General features: G+C 41.8%; 1 protein-coding gene across 1 annotated transcript in view; it reads right to left on the reverse strand.

Moving 5' to 3' along the window:
• mybpc2a (myosin binding protein Ca) overlaps nt 1–20,395 on the reverse strand; it is a 55,894-nt gene extending 35,499 nt beyond the window's left edge. Inside the window, exons 1-8 of the mRNA XM_036148134.1 lie at nt 20,334–20,395; nt 19,864–19,947; nt 17,195–17,343; nt 15,668–15,785; nt 15,403–15,451; nt 4,543–4,599; nt 4,295–4,464; nt 3,894–4,026 (exon numbers count right to left, since the gene is read on the reverse strand). Coding sequence (XP_036004027.1) covers nt 3,894–4,026; nt 4,295–4,464; nt 4,543–4,599; nt 15,403–15,451; nt 15,668–15,785; nt 17,195–17,343; nt 19,864–19,921 — 734 coding nt within the window. The 5' untranslated portion in view covers nt 19,922–19,947; nt 20,334–20,395. The remainder of the gene's footprint in view (nt 1–3,893; nt 4,027–4,294; nt 4,465–4,542; nt 4,600–15,402; nt 15,452–15,667; nt 15,786–17,194; nt 17,344–19,863; nt 19,948–20,333) is intronic.
• Between the last annotated feature and the right edge of the window lie 269 nt (nt 20,396–20,664).

Consider the following 20,664-nt stretch of genomic DNA (forward strand, 5'->3'; position numbering starts at 1 on the left):
CAGTTCAGACTTGGAGAAGAACGGCTTTCGCCTTTTCTGATTATTGTTTAGTTTCCTGGCTGCTGTAAGATGGAAGAATTTCAGGTTCTCACTGTAAGAATTAAAGAGTATAAGCCATAAACTAATTGCTCCATTTATGTAAATGATCAAAAGGTAGACACCTACGCCTATAACTACATAAAATTACCCGTGTGTATAAATGTTACCGTCAGAACCATCTGGAGCTTAACCCACTTAAGAACCTTTTTAGTTACATTTAGTTTTATCAAGTCAACAGGAAGTTTTTAAAGTGTTTTTAGATTTTTGCAGTTTACTTTTTCCTCATGAATAAATTCTGTAAAATAAATGATTTCTTTAATTTTCAGGTTAGCTGTCTGATTAGGGGTGTGATTACTTATGGCAGCTCCCTGAGGATCCTGCAGTCTCTATTTATTCAGGTTAATCTTAACTCCTAGCTTCTCACCTGTGTCACCTGGTTAGCTTTCTGTTCAGGGTTTAGGTTTATTACATATCTTTTAGATCTGATTTCTCTTAGTTTGTGTTCTTATTCTATTACTTCTGTAAGATCCTTATTTAGACTTGTCTTCTTTTAGTCCAGCTCAGCGTGATGTTTCAGACCTTCTTCTCAGTAGATTCAGCTTTAAGTTTAAGTTTACTTCTAATAGTGGAATTTTATCTGTTAGATCTGTTGCTTATTAATTCAGTCTTGCCCACGTTGAGTTATTCTTTATTTCCCTGTTAGGTTCTCTTTATTCCCTGCACCTGCCAGCTCATCACTCCTCCTCTCCTGTGTCCCTCCGTTTAACATTACCACCCTGGTCCCCCCCCCCCCCCCCCCCCCCCCCGTTCAGTTCAGTCCACACTGTCAGACCCATTCTCAGGTCCTCCGTCTTTATTCCCTGTTGTGTTGCTGGTTTCCTGTAAGCCTGCTGTTTTAAATAAACCACCACTATTTGCTCTTGTCTGCGCTTCAGTCCTGCACCAAACCAGACATCTGCATTAAATGTCATGATTTTGGGTTTTTTGGTTTGCTTTCGGACTTTTCTGGACTGATTTTCCTCTCCGTGCTCTCCTGCTCATTTCTGCCTGCCTGCCTCGTCTGCCACCAGCGCCTGTTTTAAAATAAACTCCTTAAACGCGACTGTGTTGGTTGAATGTGGGCTTCATACATTATTCATTACATTAACTGCGTCGTTTTCTCAATGCTCCTCAAGATAAACATCAAAAAGCTACATCTGTTGTTTCCAATGGTCTTTTACCTCTAAATTATCAGCCTGGAAAAAATTATTTGCAATACATATTAGAATATATTAAAATAATGGTTTAGCTGCTATTAGGTTTTTCAGTCTAATTTATGTTCACAGAAATGATGTTAGACAGGCTGGTTCATGTATTTCAGTGATGTCACGCTATTGTTAATGAAATAAAACAAGTTTTTGTTCTTGGTGTATTCATTTATGTTCTCCCTTGTGTGTCCATTTAAAACACATTTTGCTTGGTTTTCAGTTTATGTTTCAACACAATGCTAAAGGACCAAGACAAGGAATGTCAAATTTAGAGCTTAATGGAGGAAATACCTCCTCCAAGGGGTTAAATAAATGTTCCCTCTTAATCAGAACAGGGAGTACCTTCCTTCCTTTCTATGAACAGCATGAAGATCTGAAAATAGCAGATGGTGGAGAGACATTGAAGAAATACCACTTGCAACAGCTGTACCCTCTTCAATAAAACACTAAAAGAAGCCTTTGAAGGAGGAGGAGGAGGAGGAGGAGGAGGAAGAGGAGGAGGGGAAGGAGCATGGCAGAAGGAGATACAGACGCTGGATGAAGCCCAGCGGGCAAAACGGGCTGAAAACTAACACGTATATATACTGTTTGACATGTCTCAAAGTCAAAGCTGATCCAATAAAAGTTTAAAGGAACGCTTTATAGAGTGATCTGTGCACAAAGCCCAGACTACACTTTCCTGATCAGATCCTGTAGTAAACTGGATATTAGCCATTACAAAATTCTGTCTATGGAAACTAATAATTCTACAAGCACACAAAATCTTTTTCTTCTTCTTCTTTTTGACCAGATGTCTCTCGAATAAAGTTTAGATATATATAGTAAAAGGTAGGAAAAAATATCTTTGCTATATTTAAGTAGGACATGAAGATTTCAGCTCATGAGATTTTTTGTAACCCGCTAAAGGACAGAGACTCTGTAGCAACTCCCAGCGCTCACAATAATTCAATATCTGATATTTTTCCTAACCACACCTTTTGTCCTATTGATGCTCCTCAACCTCATATTTCAAGATTTAAACAGCAAAAGACTGTGATTGATTACTCATTACTCATTACAGCTTTACCGTATGTCTAATAAGATGCTGCCACAACCATTTTTTTTTTGTTTGTAGTGGCATTCTGATTCGTCCACATGTGCATGTGACCACAATACTGGTGCTTTTGTTTTCAAAGGACATCAAAATATAGCCAATATGGATAATAGAAGCCCAATTAAAGTCTTCTGTATATTTTAAACTAGAGTGTGGTTAAAAGCTTTATATTGTATTGCTTTATATTTGGTCACTCTGTCATTACTGTTTCAGTTCAGGGCACTTACAGAGAAATAATGGGTCAACAAAATGAACAAATATTGTTATGAGACAAATGTCTCATAACAAAATGTGTTCATTTGATTCAATGATAGATGACAAATGTCATCTATCATTTTAATGTCCTTAAAACATCATAATTTATGTAGTCCTAGCTACCCTCTGGTTTTTGTGAGTATTAAACTGTCAGCTCACGTATTTAACCACTAATGCTAACACTAGCATTAGCATGAACAAAAGCATCTAACACATTAAACTAACATTTTCTACAAAAATATACTCTTAATTTGTTCTAAATTTGCGTAGCTATTGCAAACAAACATTTAGTTTTCTTCCTCCTCTTCCTTCATCAATTTGAAAGCTGTCCTTTCTGCCATCATGGCGTTATTGTGCTGTCTGTCATATTTCCTCAACTTTAGCGCGGAGGCGATGTGTGCTTTGCTACGGTGGGAACAACTTCCCAGGAGTTCTGCAGCTAATATTATCGTCACGTATAAATAGTCAGAGCCTAAAATAACGATTTTCTTGTTCTTGTTCCCTTGAAAACAAGGATAATGTTCTTGGTTCTTGCAAAGTCTGTAACACACACAAGTTCCAGGTGTATTTACTTTATTTTTCATTTGACCTCTGTCAGTTTTCTACTTATTCAAAACAGCAAGTAAAACCATTTTTTGCAAAAACAAATGCTTTTCTCAATTGATTTCATCACTTTCATCTTTACCTTTTTTTAGCTTTAGATGTAGCTAAAATAAAGGAATGCTAGCACTAGCTGTAAAGGAATAACGTTAGCTGCTACATAAACCAGGACAAGTAGAAATTTACTCTTAGTTATATTATTTATTTTTGTCTTTAAACAGTAAATGTAAAATATGTGAACATTTATTATTTTCCTAATTTTAGTCAAGTGTGGTTTTTAATTTTCTTGTAGCACACAGCTGTGCAATAGTAGCTACTAATGAAATATTGCACATATTGTATAAGCAGGAATTCACTGAGATTAAGTTTCAATTCTCCTTTTGTGCAGTAAGCAAAAAATGGCTTTAAAAGGGATGTTTTCATTTGATCTGATTATTTTTGTCAAATCCAGTTGACTGGATTGCTGTAGAGGCGAGATGAGCTATTGGCTCCAAAATAAATATGTTTGTTTGCTTTTTTTTTACTTTGAGTGTAAGTAATGAGTGATGCAACTTCCTATTATGATAGAATAGGTGAAAAAATAACCTTTACTTCAGCTTATTGGTGTCATTTTTAAAGAAAGCAACATAAACTCATTCATCATGCTTAGTGTGACTCACTTAGCTGACGGTTTGATTTCCTGTCCGTTTTTCAGCCACTTTATTTCAGCTGTGGGGTCGGCCACTTCCACAGAAAGCTGGATCTTCTTGCCTTTGTCCACGGAGTAGGCTGAGTCCAGCTTGGTCAGGAAGGCTAACGAGAAAGGGTCATGTCAGAGTCGCTCTGGTGCAGTTTTAAGAGGCAAATGATCCATGAGAGCCAACTTTTAGCAGTAACAGGCTAACAAACATTCCACCTGTCATCCAGGCTATATACCTTCTCTCCAGAGACCTTTAAATGTTGCTAGTATTTATAGCCTGGTGCATTAAAGAGGTTCAGTTTCCTCCCTGCCGTCTCATTGCTCGTGCACATTCTGCCTTTGTCTCGTAAAATGTCTCCTCTCCGTTCCCCGGGCCCTCACCGTCACTTTTCTTGGACTCGGCCTTCATCTTCTTCAGCATCTTCAGCATGCCCCTCAGGTCTGTGATGCCGTACTGAAAGGCAATCTTCTCGTAATCACAAGGCTTGGCCGCCTTCAGGATCTCCCATACGTCTACCTCCTCCTTTGGCTCCCCCAGCTTCTTCTCCTTGCTAAACAGCAGAGCCGGACAGAAAATGAAATCTGACCCAGGTGAGGATCAAGAGACGCGTGTTTGGGAATGATCTTACCGTTTCTTAAGCAACACGCTGAAGTCCAGCTCACCCGCATCCTCGTCTCCATCTCCTCTGCAGGGAAGACAGTTTGGAGTATTTAGTGATGGTGAATTTATTCTGCTAAGCTGAAACATTCAGTTATCAGCAACATTTGGTAATCGTGTTGCCAGATCTGACGAGAGAAACAAGCAAGCAGCTCCATGAACAACAAGCCCAACGGGCACCACACTGTAAAACAGTATATGATTATTTATTTATTCATTTATTAATTGTGGGATTATACAAGAACAACAGGAAAATTATTCTTAAAACTTTTACAATATAATTTTTTTTAATGCGTTTAAATTCCGATCAAAATAAAACTGCATTTCTAGCTAATTTCTTTAATTTTTGTCATTGTGTTTTGGTGCAAAGAAACCTATAATGATGATTATGGTACGCCTTCATTTCAATTTGAACTCTCATTGAATTTGTTTTCACATCAGTGGTTTTTGGTGTGGATGCTGAAATAATAACAGAATAGAATAATAATAGAATAATAATAGAAAAAAAACTTTTTTTAGGGAAACAACGTCCTGCTTTCGTCATAGAGTGTTTTAATGATCAATAAATGTCTAAATCCCTAAAGGTTATTATGTTTTCAAACTCTGTGAAAGCAGTTTACACAGCTAACATCATTTTTTCGCTCAGTCAACCATTTTTTATGTGTGCTGTTTGAGTGAGGACATTGTTGTCCTGAGAGAATTTGCTCCATCAGGATAACTGGATGAATGATGCCCTCAGATGAACAGGCGCTGGGCTGGCTTTGAACTTATTAGGCGCCTGCCATAGCATTTGCAATGAGGAGGCAGTGCTGTGCGAAGCACAGCACTGCCTCCAATGCAAATGCATGGAGGCACCTATTACTATTCACCTCTAAACGGCTTATTTCTTATTCTTTATTTTTCTTACATCACGATAAATGCGGCCCGAACCGTAGCGAGCACCCCCACGATATAGGTATCAAAACTTGTGGCTCGATTACGAGATGTGTGCTACTACTTTTATTGGGGTTTCGAGTTACCATGGCAACAAAATTAGCGAAAAACCACCCCCAAAAAACCCATAGGAATGAATGGAGTCGGGGAGAAAGAAAGCCTCAAAAAACCCTCAAAATGACCATTTTCAACGCTGTACTGTGTCGCCATGCTTTCACCTACGAACACCGTTTAACTTCCAGTTTGTAGATATGTCTGTGAACTACTCAGAAGTGAAAACGGCATGTGGATATCTTTTATCGTCTCTTCACAGTTACTCCTCAAAGCTCATGTCCAAAAATCAGCGAAATCATCGTTTACAATGAAAGTCAATGACGGAATTCTCCAACCGCTAGAGTGGCCCACTCTAGCTTTTTTAAAGATTTCAAAACTCCGAACAACTTGAGCCTACTCGCTCAATTTTCACTCTACGTAGACAAATTATACATCAAAACGTGGGTATTTTTGTCAGGATTCGGGAAATGTAACCCTCATTGGTGTGGCATTTATAGATTTTTCGCAAATCACCTCAGAGCGACACAAACCCGAAACCTCCCCCATTCATTTCCTATGGAGCGGTTTTGAAAAATGATGTCTAAAAATCCAAAAAATCACATGTTTTCGCATCGTCGCTACTCCTAAACCGTTTTATGTACAGACAAGAGACTTTCACACATGAATGTCCCAACCCTTCTGGCACTCAAGAAAAAGGAATTTTGTGGATAACTGTTACGGTTTTTCCACAGGAACAATTTGTTCGGGAGTAGCGAATGTGCAAAATCCTGAAATCGCTTTGGAGCTGCATTTTCCCACATCATCCACTTTTTTACATCGTCGCTGTGCCTACACCGATTTTTGTAAAAATATGAAAATGAGCTACATGGTCATCAAAAGCCTGCTGATACTCACAGTGAAAGAATTATTTTGATATCTCCTATACTTTTTTAGCCAGAGCGATTTGTTCGGGATCATTTTCAGAGGATTTCTGAAATTTCATAAAAATGTCCTTTAGATCATAATTTTTTACGCCTTTATTAAACTTTTTCCAGTAAAAACCGATAGCAAGTCTTCTTCCCCTATCCTTTACGAAATAAACACAGAAAAAATTACGTCTCTACCATTTACGGTTCCGGAGAAATCGTGCGTTGTTCGAGGCAAAGTTCTCCATTATAATCCAATAGGCAGACTTGGACACCAAGTGTCTGCACTTTTTTAGACTGGCCCGCTGCAGCTGTGTCAGTGAGTTTCCATGACGACGGAACTCTGAGGGCCAGTGGGAGACGTTCCATTGAGATAGAATGGCAACTTTCGACGCCAGCTGCAGCGGCTGTGATTAATGTAGAAATCTGAAATTCGCACAGTCACTTCCTCTTAACATTTAAAAATTTTCATGTGACTTTCAGCCATGTGTCAGTTTACTGTCCCATTTTGGATTTTACATGCTTTCCTATTGGGTCTTTGCTTCCAACAGGACCTGGCATGATGCTTAGACACAACCCACTTGGCCAATACAGCACCACCCACATGTGGGAAATGGCACTACACACCATTTTGGTCAAATGTTGAGTTCTAGGCCCAGATGTGGTGAGGCTGAGTTGCTAAAGGAGGCCAATCTGACCCATGAACTTTGGTCACGTTTGGTGACAATAAGTATTGGCACCCCTATTTGAGGCACTTTCCAGTACAGGATTTGGACCAAACTGACAGAGTACAATCACCCGGTGGTACTGAACACAACCTTGTTAGCGGCTAACGGTTAGCATGTTGCTAACCGGAAGTAGCTCTAGGAAGGTCTCACCAACTTCTGCTTCACAGAGTCTGTTCTTACTTTAGAGAGAAAGCTCCACAAGAAATTTGGGCTACGTCGCATAAAGCATCTCCAAGCTATGAGGTGTCAAATATCCAATGCTTTTCAATGGGAGACCAAACCCCTTATGGTCCCAATAATGCATGCCCATATATGGCGTTACAGTATAGCTCAGAGGAAGAGTGCAGGCTTAGTATGCAAGAGGTCGTAGGATCGATTCCCGGTGTGGGAGACTTAGAGTTTTGTATTATAATCCCCACAGTGTGTATATTAAAACATGTGTGCTGATCCCATGAAGTATTTTTTTGTACCACCCGCCATTTTGAGTTACCATGGCAACGTTATAAACAACGTTTTTTCTCCCTATTTGAGGCTCATCCCAGTACAGGATTTGGACCAAACTAACAGAGAACACTTACCCAGTGATACCATACACAACCATGTTAGCGGCTAACGGTTAGCATGTTGCTAACCGGAAGTAGCTATAAGAAGCTTGTACAAACTCCTGCTTGACAGATTTGGTGAATTTTAGGATTTTCTCCGTTTTTAGGCACTTCTCAGTACAGGATTTCAACCAAACTAACAGAGTAACATCACCTGGTGATACTGAACACAACCCTGCTAGCGGCTAACCGTTAGCATGTTGCTAACCAGAAGTAGCTTTGGGAAGCTCCTACCAACTGCTGCTTAGCCAGAGTTCTTCTGCCTTTACAGACAGAGAGGGCTGCAGCTCTCACTGAGTCTCCATGACAATGGTGCTAGCAAGAGGCTCCTAGGAGGTCCATTGACTTAACATGGCACCTTTCAACGGCCGCTGCGAGGGCTGTGAAGACCGTAGGAACCTGAAATTTGCAGTGTTACTTCCTCTTGCTATTTCTGACGGTACGGTACGCACCAAGTGGCAGGCGCCATACTAAATTTCTTCAGAAATTTTTCTAGTTTCCATTTATTTTGGTCTCAGATGAGTTAAATGAACCTCAAGCAAACGAGGAAAACTCTCACAACGAGCATCCGGGATAGAAAATAGCAAGAACCCATTCCTGCTGATGCTTGTTAGTGTTTCATGCTCTGTAGATGTCACCATGTAGACTGACTGATGTCTGAACCCACAAAGATAGTTAACGCTGCTTATTTTCCTGCATATCTGTGAATGTGAAAGACTGATCAGGGCTTTTTATGTATAGAATAACAGAGGAACAGTAAGTTATTCAACCATTAAAGGATAGACAATCCTTCTTATCTAACCAGACAAGCTGAGCTTATTGCTATAAGTATCTAGCGCCAAACATCAGGTACACCATGCTGTCAGGTGTTGCCATCACTCCCATGTCCAGAGAGGTATGACATCCTGCGCCTAGGCGTGCAGACTGCTTCTAAAAACATGCGTGAACGAATGGGTCGCTCTCAAAGCACTGATTTCTAAGGAGGGGCTCTCATCTCTGAGATGATCAGTGGAGATCAGATGCACCTGTCCTCAGTCCTGAAGTCACAGTTAAGGTCCCTTTATACGTGGATGTTGACACAAATGTTGTTTTAACTGTTTACTGAAACGTGTTCTAATTATAGCTCTGGACATGGACATAAATGTGCAGAAGTTGTGCCGCCTTCTTTTTAAAGGTACCAGAAAAATCAGACAATTGACTCAAAGACTATCGTTGCATTCCATTCGTCTTGGAAATCCAACATAGGAGCTGTGAATAGGGTAAACCTGAGGAAATATCGTCACAGTTACACAGGCGGAGAAGTCGGGATTCCAAGTTAAAACAAAAAAACAAAAGGTTAGGTTATTCCAACACGGCGACAGCCAGGAAAGCTGTTGTTTTGTCCGTAGTACTTCTTATAATCTTCCCTCTAAAGCTGTACTTTCCACATGCAGACACCACTTTTAATTTGTTCGGGGGTTCACAGATTTTAGACGCACTCTTACAACGGCGTCTTCCATGCTGGATCCAACAACCTGCCTTACAAAATTTGTAGCGGCTGTTCCAGTTTAATTTTTATGTTGCAAACTGGGATTTCTGAGTTTTGACTGCAAATGAAATGCAACTTATTTCATGGGCAGACACGAGCAATTCCTTTATGTCATCACCAATCAAGCAGGCCTGGAGTAGATTTGAGGTGTGACGTTTGTAATGTGGAAGATTACGCCGTGAACAGACAACATGCGGTCAGAGGAGCTTCTCTCCAGGAAGCAGGCTTATCAAGATCCAACTCTACCATGAGGAGAAGATTGCATGAAAGGAAGTAAAGGGGGTTCACTGCCAGGTGCAGCCCACTCATAAGCCTCAGCTATTAAAAGGCTGAAATTATCTAAAAATGCCAGAACTGTTCTGCAGGAACCTTCTTTAGCTGGATGAGAATAAGACCTCTACAGAAGCAGAAAAAGGTATGGAGAGGGCGTGGAACAGCGCCTGATCCGAGGTGTACCACAACGTGTGTACACACGGGGGAGTCGGTGGGAGGATTCGGGTGTGAAGGCTTTCCAGAGGCGCTGGGTCAGCAGTGTTAGTGGATGACCCGGGACAGACACAGCCCAATGAATCCTGAGGCGTTCAGAGACGTGCTAAACCCAGTCAGCTTTAATTCACAGGTGGACAATGACCCAGAACATAAAGCCGAAGAGAGCCAGCAGTTTATCAAAGCAAAGAAGTGGAACATCAAATGGCCAAGTCGGTCACCAGGTCTTAACCTGAATGAATGCATTTCACTTGTTAAAGAGCAGACTTCTGAGAAAAAGCCTCTCAAACAAACAGCAACTGATAGCTGCTGCAGTAAAGGCCCAGAGGAGCCTCAAAAGGAGGATAGTCGGCATCAAAGGGATTCCAACCAAGTATTAAAAATAAAAAATAAAATGTTTTTGAGTTAATTGATTTGTCCAATTACTTTTGAGCGCCTGCCACGGAGGGATTCATTTATAAAAATATATATTTCCTAACATTTATATGCAATCTTTTTGCTCAACAAAGTGAACTCCATCTCAGGTGTTTGATTTGAAACTCGTTGCTGTAATGTGTACAGAGCCCAAATCAGAAAATAGTTGTCAGTACAAACGTTTATGAGCATGACTAACCAGCTGTGGAGGAAATGATTGGACCACCTGCAGTCATCAGGAGCAGCGGTTATGTAATCATGTGTCATGTGACCAAAGCAGACAGAAGACGATACGGAAGCGCTCTTACAGGCATGCTTAGGGGATTTTAGTTATTATCAAGAAAATCACAGAAAATGGCCAGACAGCAGCTATTTCTGCTGTTATCATTATATTTGTCTAAATAAATGTACTTATAGTTTTTCCTAATGACTGTGACTTTTTCCTGTTTTTCCCCTGTTCATGGGTCCCCATCATGGGCCATCTGCCTCCATCTGCCTCCATCTTCTGCATCTTCTTCAGTCACACCACCCTGCCTTCATGTCCTCTTTCACTCCACCCATAAATCTCCTCTTTGGTTTCCCTCCAGGCCTCCTGCCTATCAGTTCCAGCCTCGGCCTCCTTCCACCTACGTACTCATATCCGTCCTCCGTACATGTCCGCACCACCTGGGTTCAGTCCCCTCTGGCTCTGTCTCCACCTCTAGCATGAGCCGTCCCCCTGATGGACTCCTTCCTGATGGACTCCTTCCTGATGGACTCCTTCCTGATCCTCTCCATCTTCGTCACCGGAGAACCTCAACATCTCCATCTCTGCTGCCTCCAGCTCTGCCTCCTGTCTCCTCCTCAGTGCTGCTGTCTCTAAACCGTACCCGACTGTCTGAGCCTGGTATTTAAAATAAAAAGCCATGTTTTTAGATTAATATTGAGTTTTTGTTTTATTCTTGTAAAAAGAAAACTCAAATGATTTCTGGTTTTCTTCCCACGGGTCTGAAAACCTTGCAGTAGCCGTGATGCACCATGTCAGTTTCTTGATTTTTATTTTTTTTAAACTTTCCTCAAGGTGTGAATGGAGAAAACTTTGAGCGAGGCGTGAAAACATGCAAAGAAGCGTAACTTGTAGAAGTCCAGAAGCCTGCCTTCTGGAACAGGACTACCTGAGCAGTTTTCAGGTAGAGCAACACCTTGTCTGGTGTTTTACCAAAGGCTCAAACCGTCTGAACGCCTTTCAGCTCAGAGCGATTCCACTCGTCCTGTTTCTCTAACAGCGAGGCTTCGCTCTGTTACCTTTCTACTTTTCACATAAACTCTCAGAGAGGTGTGGATAAAATGCTGAATCTTGGTCTCTTTGACCTTCAGTCATGCTAGGATTACGTCGCCAACATCAGACATATCAGTCATCAGCGTACAGCAAGTGCTTGTATTTGCATCCCTGTACATTAGAATATCATTTAAATTGGTTATTATCTTAGTAATTTAATATAAAAAAGTAAAAGGTGGCACAGTTTCAGTCCATACAGAGTGATGCATTAAAGCGTTTATTTCTGCTGATTTTGATGATCAAGGCTTACAGCTGAAATAAAATCAGAAATGTAGCTTAGTGTAAATGTCATGATTCATCAACATGAACAGGGAATCCTCCTTCCAGATGAAAAATAAATGTATCATTTGGTGTAAAAGTGAAGCTCTCAGGTTTGGAGGAGGAGTATAAAGGTGGTTGAGGTCCAGTGTGAAGTTTCCACCATCTGTGATGATTTGTGGCTCCATTTCATCTGCCTGTGGTGGCCGGCTGCCTTTTATCACGTCAGCACAGTCGTCTGTGTGAAATCTTTACAGCACTTCATGCTTCACTCTGCTGTCAGGCTTTATGCACGTGCTGCTGATTTTATTTTCAGCAGCTCCAGTACCTGCTTTAATGGCCTGACCTGTGGAGCCACAGGCTGATCCCATTCATGCCAGCAGTTCATGCAAAAGGAGCCCCAACCTGGGAGCATGTCATCATGATCTTCTTATTTTGTTATTGCAACTTTATACATCCCACCTAAATGTGTCCTCTGCATTTAAGCCCTGTCTTCAGGCGTAGTGGGCTACCTGTGAGTTTTCTCAGAGCGATGCTCAGCCTGTGGGTTTACATCCCTACACTTTCAATCATCTTACTGAAAAGTTTTATCTAAATAAACTGGCCTTGCCTTGCCTCACACCAAACTATACTTCAGACCAGGAAAAACTGCTGGCAGAGCTGAAGATGGACGAGGAGAAAAAGCACCCAGACTCTCTCATCATTGTTCTTGAGGATTTTAACAGCGTAAACCTCTCCAATGAAAAAAGATGAAACCCACCAGGGATCAAACCACGATGGATTGCTGTTACACAGCTTTGAAAAGATGCAAGGAACCGTGCAGGTCCGTGTGCAGCTATAGGTCAGTCTGACCTCTCAGCTCATGAGAACCTCTAAGGCTGTGGTAGGACTGCTGGGAAGTGGACTTAGGATGTTAGCCTGCCTCGCCTGCACCAGTGGAGCTCCACCCACTGACCTGAATACTTCTGACACTGCAACATCACGCCTAAGTTTTCTTTTTTGATGATGTGTGTGTGCAGAGCCAGACCTTTTGCACCTAAAACACCAACAAAGCATGGTTTTCCTAACATCTGAGGAAGCTGCGTCGGAGCAGAGAAGAAGCTCACAGCACTGAGAGACGCGTTACGTGTGAGCAGGCAGGAAGATCAGAGCCGCCAGTAGAAGTTACAGTGAGACGTTAAAATGCTGCTTCTCATCAGTCTGCATTACAAGCTGTACGAGTCTGTCTCTGCAGGCGGTGCTGACCCTCTGAAGGGCTGATGACTCCCACAGCTTCTTCTGTAGGTCTTCACACAGGACCTCTACCCAGACCCAAACGCCCTGCTGTCTTATCACCGTCCCTGTGACGTACATCTTTCAGTGTGAGAAAACCAGGAAAGCTCCAGGACCGGCCGTCTTCTCCCCCTTCTGCCTGAAAGGCTGCACTGACCCACTGGTCCCTGTTCTCAGTTGGATCTTCATCAAGTCTCTGGATCTGTGTGAGGCTCCACCATCGTCCCAGTCCCACAAAGACACGCACCACCACGGGGTTAGATGGCCACAGACCCGTCGCCCTGATGTCTGTGGTCATAAAATCCTTTGAGCGAATAAAACATAACTGGACGTGTTTAAAGACGCAACAGAACTCTGTTTTATTTGTCATAATTGGTCACTTTATGAGAAATTATGAGGAAAATGTGACTTTAATCTATAAAGAGGAGTTTTTCTAGTAGTAAAAAGATGTGATAGAGTGTGAACAGAAGAGAGCAGCCTAGTGAGGAAGATGATCCTCCTCTCTGCGTCTGGAGGTGAAGCTGCATGACCTCCACACATCGTTCACACGTTACCTCCTCAGCAGCATGCTCGGGTTTTAACACACACCTCACTCTTCATTTATCACGCCAACCTATCGCTGCCTGAAATAAGCTGGCTGACATCTTGTCCAGAGCACAACATGGAGCTGTCTCTTTGCGTCTTTGCCCACGCCTTTCTGCAGGAGCTCTGACCGAGCAGAGGAATCATGTTTTCAAACAGCGAGCGCCGATAAGAACCGCCGTGTGTCGGCGCCAAGGTGTCGGCTCATTGGCTATCACACATATTTACAAGGCGTAAAAACCATAATGGGAAGGAAATCCTTGGATACATTTCACAAAGTAGAAAATGGAAACATGATATATACCATATCCTGCTGTAAAAAAGTATTGGCCCACTTCTGTAAAAGCTTTAGCTTTGGATCCTCAAACCAATTTCAGATAGATTTAATAAATACAAAAAGCAGCTTTCTAATATGGGTAAATTAAATGAGGAGAAACAAACAAACCCAGCCCTGTGTGAAAAATAATATGCAATATATATAATATATAATAAAGCCCGTAACAGAACGACTGCCTCAGTCGTCTTTGCAGGATTTTTAATTCAGGAATTCCTGCAGTTTGGGGCTTCATTGGGGTGTTTAAGGTCATCTTGAAATCAGCCCCCCTTCTTCTTCTTGTTTTTTTTTTGGCCATTCGGAGACGGACTCTCTGGCGTGCTTTGGATCATTGTTCAGTTGCATAACCTGACGTTCTCTGTCGGGATCTCCTGCTTCAGAATGGATTACTGAGAGCGGTCCTGGTTCTAAATAAGCAGAGCAGTCTCTGTCACACATTACCAGATTAACACCTTTCTAAAGGTTCTGCTTCTCTGAGATCATCAGAGAAGCAGAACCAGTCTTTTGCTAAATCCTTTGTGTTTTTTGCTGGGTTTTCATTCAGGGATAGTTGGTAACACTGTTACCTCACAGAAAAAAGGTCCTGAGTTCAAATCCCAGTCTGGATCTTTCTCCAAGTTTGCATGGTCTCACTGAGCCTGTGTGGGTTCTCCAAGTTCACCGCTGGTCCGTCTTTACGCAATTTGTGATTTGCAAGAGTCCCAAAGCGCCAGAAACTGAATCTTCTAACCCTTTTCAGACTGAGAGGTGTGTGAGTGAATCATGTTTTTAAATGGTTTGTAAATGTCTTTGCATTCTGAGCCCTTCCAGCCTACTTCATGTCGTCAGACGGGTTCTATTTAAGGTGTTTCTGGGTTCTGCAGGTGTAGTGAGAGAACCCAGAGAACGCTTTGATGGGTTGGCTGAACTGTGTATGAATGGCATCCGCAAAAACAAAGAATAAGCAATCCCTAACTGCTGTGTGCGTCTAGATAAATGTAAACAGAAAGAGTTTTAACCCGGTGAAATAATGAGAGAACAAGGGAGGTAATTACTTTTTTAAGCAGGCGGAGATTGCTTTGGATGGCTTTTATTCCTTAATAAATTAACTCTCCGTCTTTACTCAGGGTTGATTTGTGTGAGATTGAAATTAGTTTGAGGATCAGAAACAATTAAGTATGGGGGAAAAAAGCAAGCGTATGTAAAAAAAAATAGAGGAAGGAGAGACTTTGAGACGTGACAGGAAGCGAGAGATGGCGAACAGCCTGACTGGAGCAGATCCTGCCAGCAGAGAGAGATTGACAGACACACGGCGGAGACGCCGGCTCAGACTGACAGAAGCCCAGAGGCGGCGATCTACAGAGAGACGCCGAGCGAGACGGCGAGACGGCGTGACGGCTGACATGTCCAGCACAGCCTCGTCGACACGGACACTCACGATCGTTTAAAGGCCTCCAGGATGTTGTCCGGCTGGTCCTCCTGTGCCGCTGAAAGCAGAGAAGAAGAAGAAGGAGAGCCAGGTTCATTCATTCACCGCAGCACCGAGCAGAAATGGACTGATGACCTCATGAGGCCTAAATGACGGATCTAATGTGGAGCGCACTCCCTGACTTATTGGCTGACACACTGGGTTACGCAGCCATGGCCGACACGTGGAATGGAAGATGACAATAATGTGATTAAGTGTCTATCTGCAGACCTACCCTGCACGGAGACTTCAAATGTGCAGCTGTCACACTTGTCTTTGGCGGCGACCTCGCAGCGGTAGCCACCTGCGTCTCCATCCACCACTTTGATGATGCTCATCTGGTAAGTGTAGACCTGACAGGGAGAGAAGGGACCAGACGCTGACAGCACATAATCACGTCTGCAGATATGCAGCGGGGTTAAGAACGCACACCAGCCTTCAGTTCTGGGGCCATGATAAAACCTGCCTGGTTTAACATGAATGAAAATCTAACCCAACAAAAACACATTTTACACTGGCATCGAAAAAGTATTGAAGCCAAAAAGAAAACGCTGTGTGAAAAACTACGTACAGCCCATGATTCCACGAGTCTTTGCAGCGTTTCAGATAATTCAGGATGTGCAAAGATCCGGTTCTGTACAGGTCTTATATTCAGGTCTTATGTTTAGGTCTTATGTTCAGGTCTTATGTTCAGGTCTTAGGTCTGGACTTTGACTGGACCATTGCAGCACCCTGACTCTTTACTTTTTCAGCTGTTTTTCTTTAGATGTGCTGCTGTGTTTGGGATCATTGTTCTGCTGATGACCCAGTGAGGACCGGGCTTAGGCTGTTAGTCTGGTACGCTGAGGGGTTCATGGTCCAATCAGTGACTGCAACATGTCTGCATTCAGACGTAAGTCGTGCTGCCGTCTTCTTTTTAGACACGTTGACTTGTAGCACATCTTCCAGCCGGACAATATCCTCGTTCTGTTGTTCTTTAATTTTCCTGCCATGAACATGTAATATGCTAACTGTGACCTGGAGATGTAGCAATTTATCTAAGCATCGCGCAGTCTGACCTTGTGGTGAATTTACATTTTCATCATCTATTGCCCTGCAATCTAAATATATATATATATATATATATATATATATATATATATATATATATATATATATATATATATATATATTAATATATATATATATATATATATATATATATATATAGATGTTTGTGGATAGTAGTGTGTGTGTGTGTGTAAAAAAAATTACCAAAAAAACTGTGTATTAACCAAAGTTTAAGCTTTTTAAGACAATTTTTATTTCCACAACAAATTATGTTTAAATACATTTGAACTGTAATTTAATAAATACAGTTTTTCTGTGCATTCTGTGATGATGATTCTTCTTAATCCTTCATGTGAGATAATTAAATAATTTCTAAAAATGCAATATTGCCATTAGACACAGAAAATATCCTCCCTCTGCAGCGAATAATGTAAAGAATTAATTAACATGTTTAAAATTATGCAAAATTACAGTTATTCATTTGTTTCCTAACTGGATTTTATCTAGAAATGAAGCTGCCAGAACTATTCCACTTTTAAGCTTCTTCCTGTCTTTTTAATAGAGCAGTTCTACCTGGTTAACACTAACTCAAATACCCACGTGCAGAAAAGCTGAACTATCCCTTTAAGCCTTGAGAAAGTCCAGCGTTAACATTTCTAGGCCGGTGACAGCTTGCAGTGCATTCACAGCTGATGACACACAGATACTACACCTTGGTGTTCCTGTCGTAGGACTCCTTGAACTGCAGGTGTTTCCCTGCTTTGCTAGACAAGTCCAGCCACTTCCCCTTCAGCCACTTCATCACGGGCTTCCTAGTCAGAGTGGAGGAGTCGACTTTGGCCACAAAGGTGATGTCCTTCCCTGCAGCCACCAAAGATAGAGCACGTTGTCAAACAGCTTGTTCGCTGTGGCACCTCATGGATAATGTGGATTTAAAACTAAACAACCTCCTTAAGATGAGAAAAAAAAAAAGAGACCATGATAGTCCTAGTCAAAGTCCACCTGCCTGTGTCTCCAAACTCTCCAGACACGCAGCCCATTCAAGCACATCTTGATGACATCAAACCATGATTGTCTCTAAGTTTTCTCCGTTTGAATGAGTCCAAAACAGAATTTAGACTCTTTTGTCCTTCGGGTCAATCAAATTTAGCTTTGAACCTCACACCTCTGGACTCACAGACTATCTGTCCTTGATTTGAGCAGATAAGTAAGATTATCTGCCAATAGAATAAGATTTTCTGCACTTAAAATAGGAACAACTCATCTCTGTCATCTTATTTTAAGTGCAGTTTATCTAATTATCTTATTTTAAGGGTCAAAATACTCATTCCATTATTATTATTATTATTTCCCTGCTCAAATCAAGGACAAATGTTCCATTTCTAGGAAATTTCACTTATTTTTAGTTCCTTTTTTGCAGTGCACCAGCCCAGTAGAGCCTTACGCTCTTCTGAGCAACACCTGCTGGTGGTCCCCGGTCGAGATGTAAGCAGTGGACCCATCGTGTCTTTGCAGCGGCGAGGCCAAACTCTGGAGCACTCTTCCCCTGGAATCACACGCCATCACAGCCCTGCCGCTCTCCAAGGTCAGGATAAAGACCTATTTGTTCCGTTCTGCCTTTTATACATGAGAGTTACGACTGTTCTGATTTTATTACTATTTTTATTTGTAGTTTTTAATCCTGCACAATCTCTGGTTGTTCTAAAGCGCTTTAGAAGTAAAATTTGATTTGATTTGTTTTGAAAATGTTTCACACATCTGATGTGAAATACTGCATGTCCTGCACAGTTTGACAAAAAAAAACAAAGACGTGCAATAAGCCTGTTGTTTAAGTTTGCACTAGTGATCTGATTTTGGTGCTCTGTCCTTTTGAGTTCACACCTGCCATCAAATGAAGTTAAGCTGTCCTTGTGGGACATATTCTGACATTTGCATCCTTTCGCTGAAACAAAAGTCTGCAGAGGTTTCAGAATATTTAAAGGATCTCGTACAAAAGGGATCAGTCAGGACACTGGCCCAAAAACTCTACGGCATATTTAAAGGACCAATATGTTAGATTGATAGAACTAAAAAAATTATTTGTGAAGAACTAAAGGTATCTTTTTGGAGGGACTATTGTATGACGTCACATACCATACCAGCCGTTTATGTACGTGCACGCGAACAGCTGTAACACAGGGTTTAGCCCTTCCCTCCCCATAAAATCTCACCGCAGCCTTCACCTGGAGACGATCAGGACCCGTTGTTACCACACAAACACAAAGGTGTTTAGCGTAGACGTTGTCAGATAAGCAAAGAGAAAACAAAGAATAACATTGGCCTTGTGTTTCCAAGGTGGAGAACATTTGGAGAGCAGAAGCAGCTCCTGTTGAACTCTAGCTCTTCTCCTCCTGGACAGGTGAGTTACAGCATGGAGTCAAATGCTGGTTTTTGTTGGTGTTACAGTCTCATTAGACTTGTTCTGTTGATTTGGGTCGATGTAATGCTACCATTGTGGCATGTGGGTTAGTTGTTGGCCAGAAATGGGCCAGGCGTTACGGTTACGTGAGGCGAGTAGCCGTTAACCCAGCTAACATAGTTAGCATTGTTTGATGCAGGCATGTGAGCTGCCCACCGTGATCCTCGCGTACTTTCAGGGCGTTCTTTTTTTGACAAAAAGATGTAGCATTGAAATAGATAACCAGTCTGGTGCTCAGATTTCAGAGGCAGAGAGAGGCGTGGCTTGCCACACATCTTGTTTTGGTTTACAGACAGTGCTCAACAGCACGCCTAGTGGTGAAATTCCACTTATTGCTCCTTCAATAATCAGGTACAACGAAAACAGAATGATGAAGAGACATGAAGGAAACTATTCTGGGAGGTGACCATGACGACGCTGGGAGTGCTGCAGGAATTTCAATCGACTACTGGCTTCGCTCTGCATGTTACAACAATCTCCTGTATTGTCTGTATGGCTGGACAAAAGATGTAGGGCTGCGAGACAAAAAACATTTATTCTATAAAGACTATATAAAAAGTGATATTTATTTAAAAAAAACAGCGCCACACACCGCCTAAAGATGAAATTTTGAACAGTAGCAGCCAGTTTTAACCCCAAACTTTAAGGTGTCTGTTGGCATCTGGTGGCGTTAGTTGGGTTTATCTCATGGATCAATCATAAATTGCTATACAACTACGGCCATTTGCCGATGTTAAGCAGTCAAATGATGATAAAACAAGGTTCTGCATGGTGACAGACATCTACTAAAGTAGACTGAATGCTGAAACTGAATCAATAACAAAATACAACTACGTCAGTTCCCCTTTTCAATAAGATGGAACTTTGTACTTTATATCACTTTTTTACCTCCTCTGTAGAACTCAGAGCTTATTTTAACAAACCTTTTGTAGCGGTGACACTTTCCGGCTTCACCACGAACAGACCGCTCATCTCTGACATCTGAGGACTTTCTCCCGGTGCAGCATCTGTGATTAGAGTCGGATCAAAGAGGACGAATTAGAACGGGATAACGTGATCCAGCAGCACCCATGGATGCACAAATAATCGACAACAACAGGAGACAAACGGACCAAGCAAATCACTAAATTGTCTGCGTTGCTGCAGCTCTCCGACCTGTAGGGGAAATTTAAGGGCTAATTTAAAGGGAAATGTGTTGAAACATTCTCTAGACTCTGAGCTCAGGCTTTGAATTTTCTTTAGTCAGCTATTTAGGGTGGAAACCAATCACCTCTCTGGGATATACGTCTTTCAACAATCAGGGGACATAATAATAAACTTCTACTTCTTTATAACGTGTTTGCTTGTCAGTCAGCATTCTTCACAAAGACACTAGAACATTAACTTTTCTTACCATCAAGAGGCAACTCTGCACCAAATAAGGAAAAAAGAGAGGAGCATATCAGTCTGTGCAGAACCTGCACTTGCTGTTAATAATCAAAGCAACGTGCTTTCACACTCCAAAACGCACACCTTGCCATCTGTCTCCAACATAGCTGTAAGGAACTGTCTCCAAGTGTCTAGTTCAAACGTCTCTACACACAGACAACGTTCTGCCTCTTCCTGTCACTCTCAGACAGACAGGCTGAGTTTTTAGGGACAGAAGAAAACAGCAGATTGAGGGAAACATCCATTGGTTGAGTCCAGCTGCTGAGTGAATGGATCCAGGGTCACGTGTCAAATAA

This window comes from Fundulus heteroclitus, chromosome 16, assembly GCF_011125445.2.
Source record: "Fundulus heteroclitus isolate FHET01 chromosome 16, MU-UCD_Fhet_4.1, whole genome shotgun sequence".
In the NCBI taxonomy this organism is placed as follows: Eukaryota; Metazoa; Chordata; class Actinopteri; order Cyprinodontiformes; family Fundulidae; genus Fundulus; species Fundulus heteroclitus.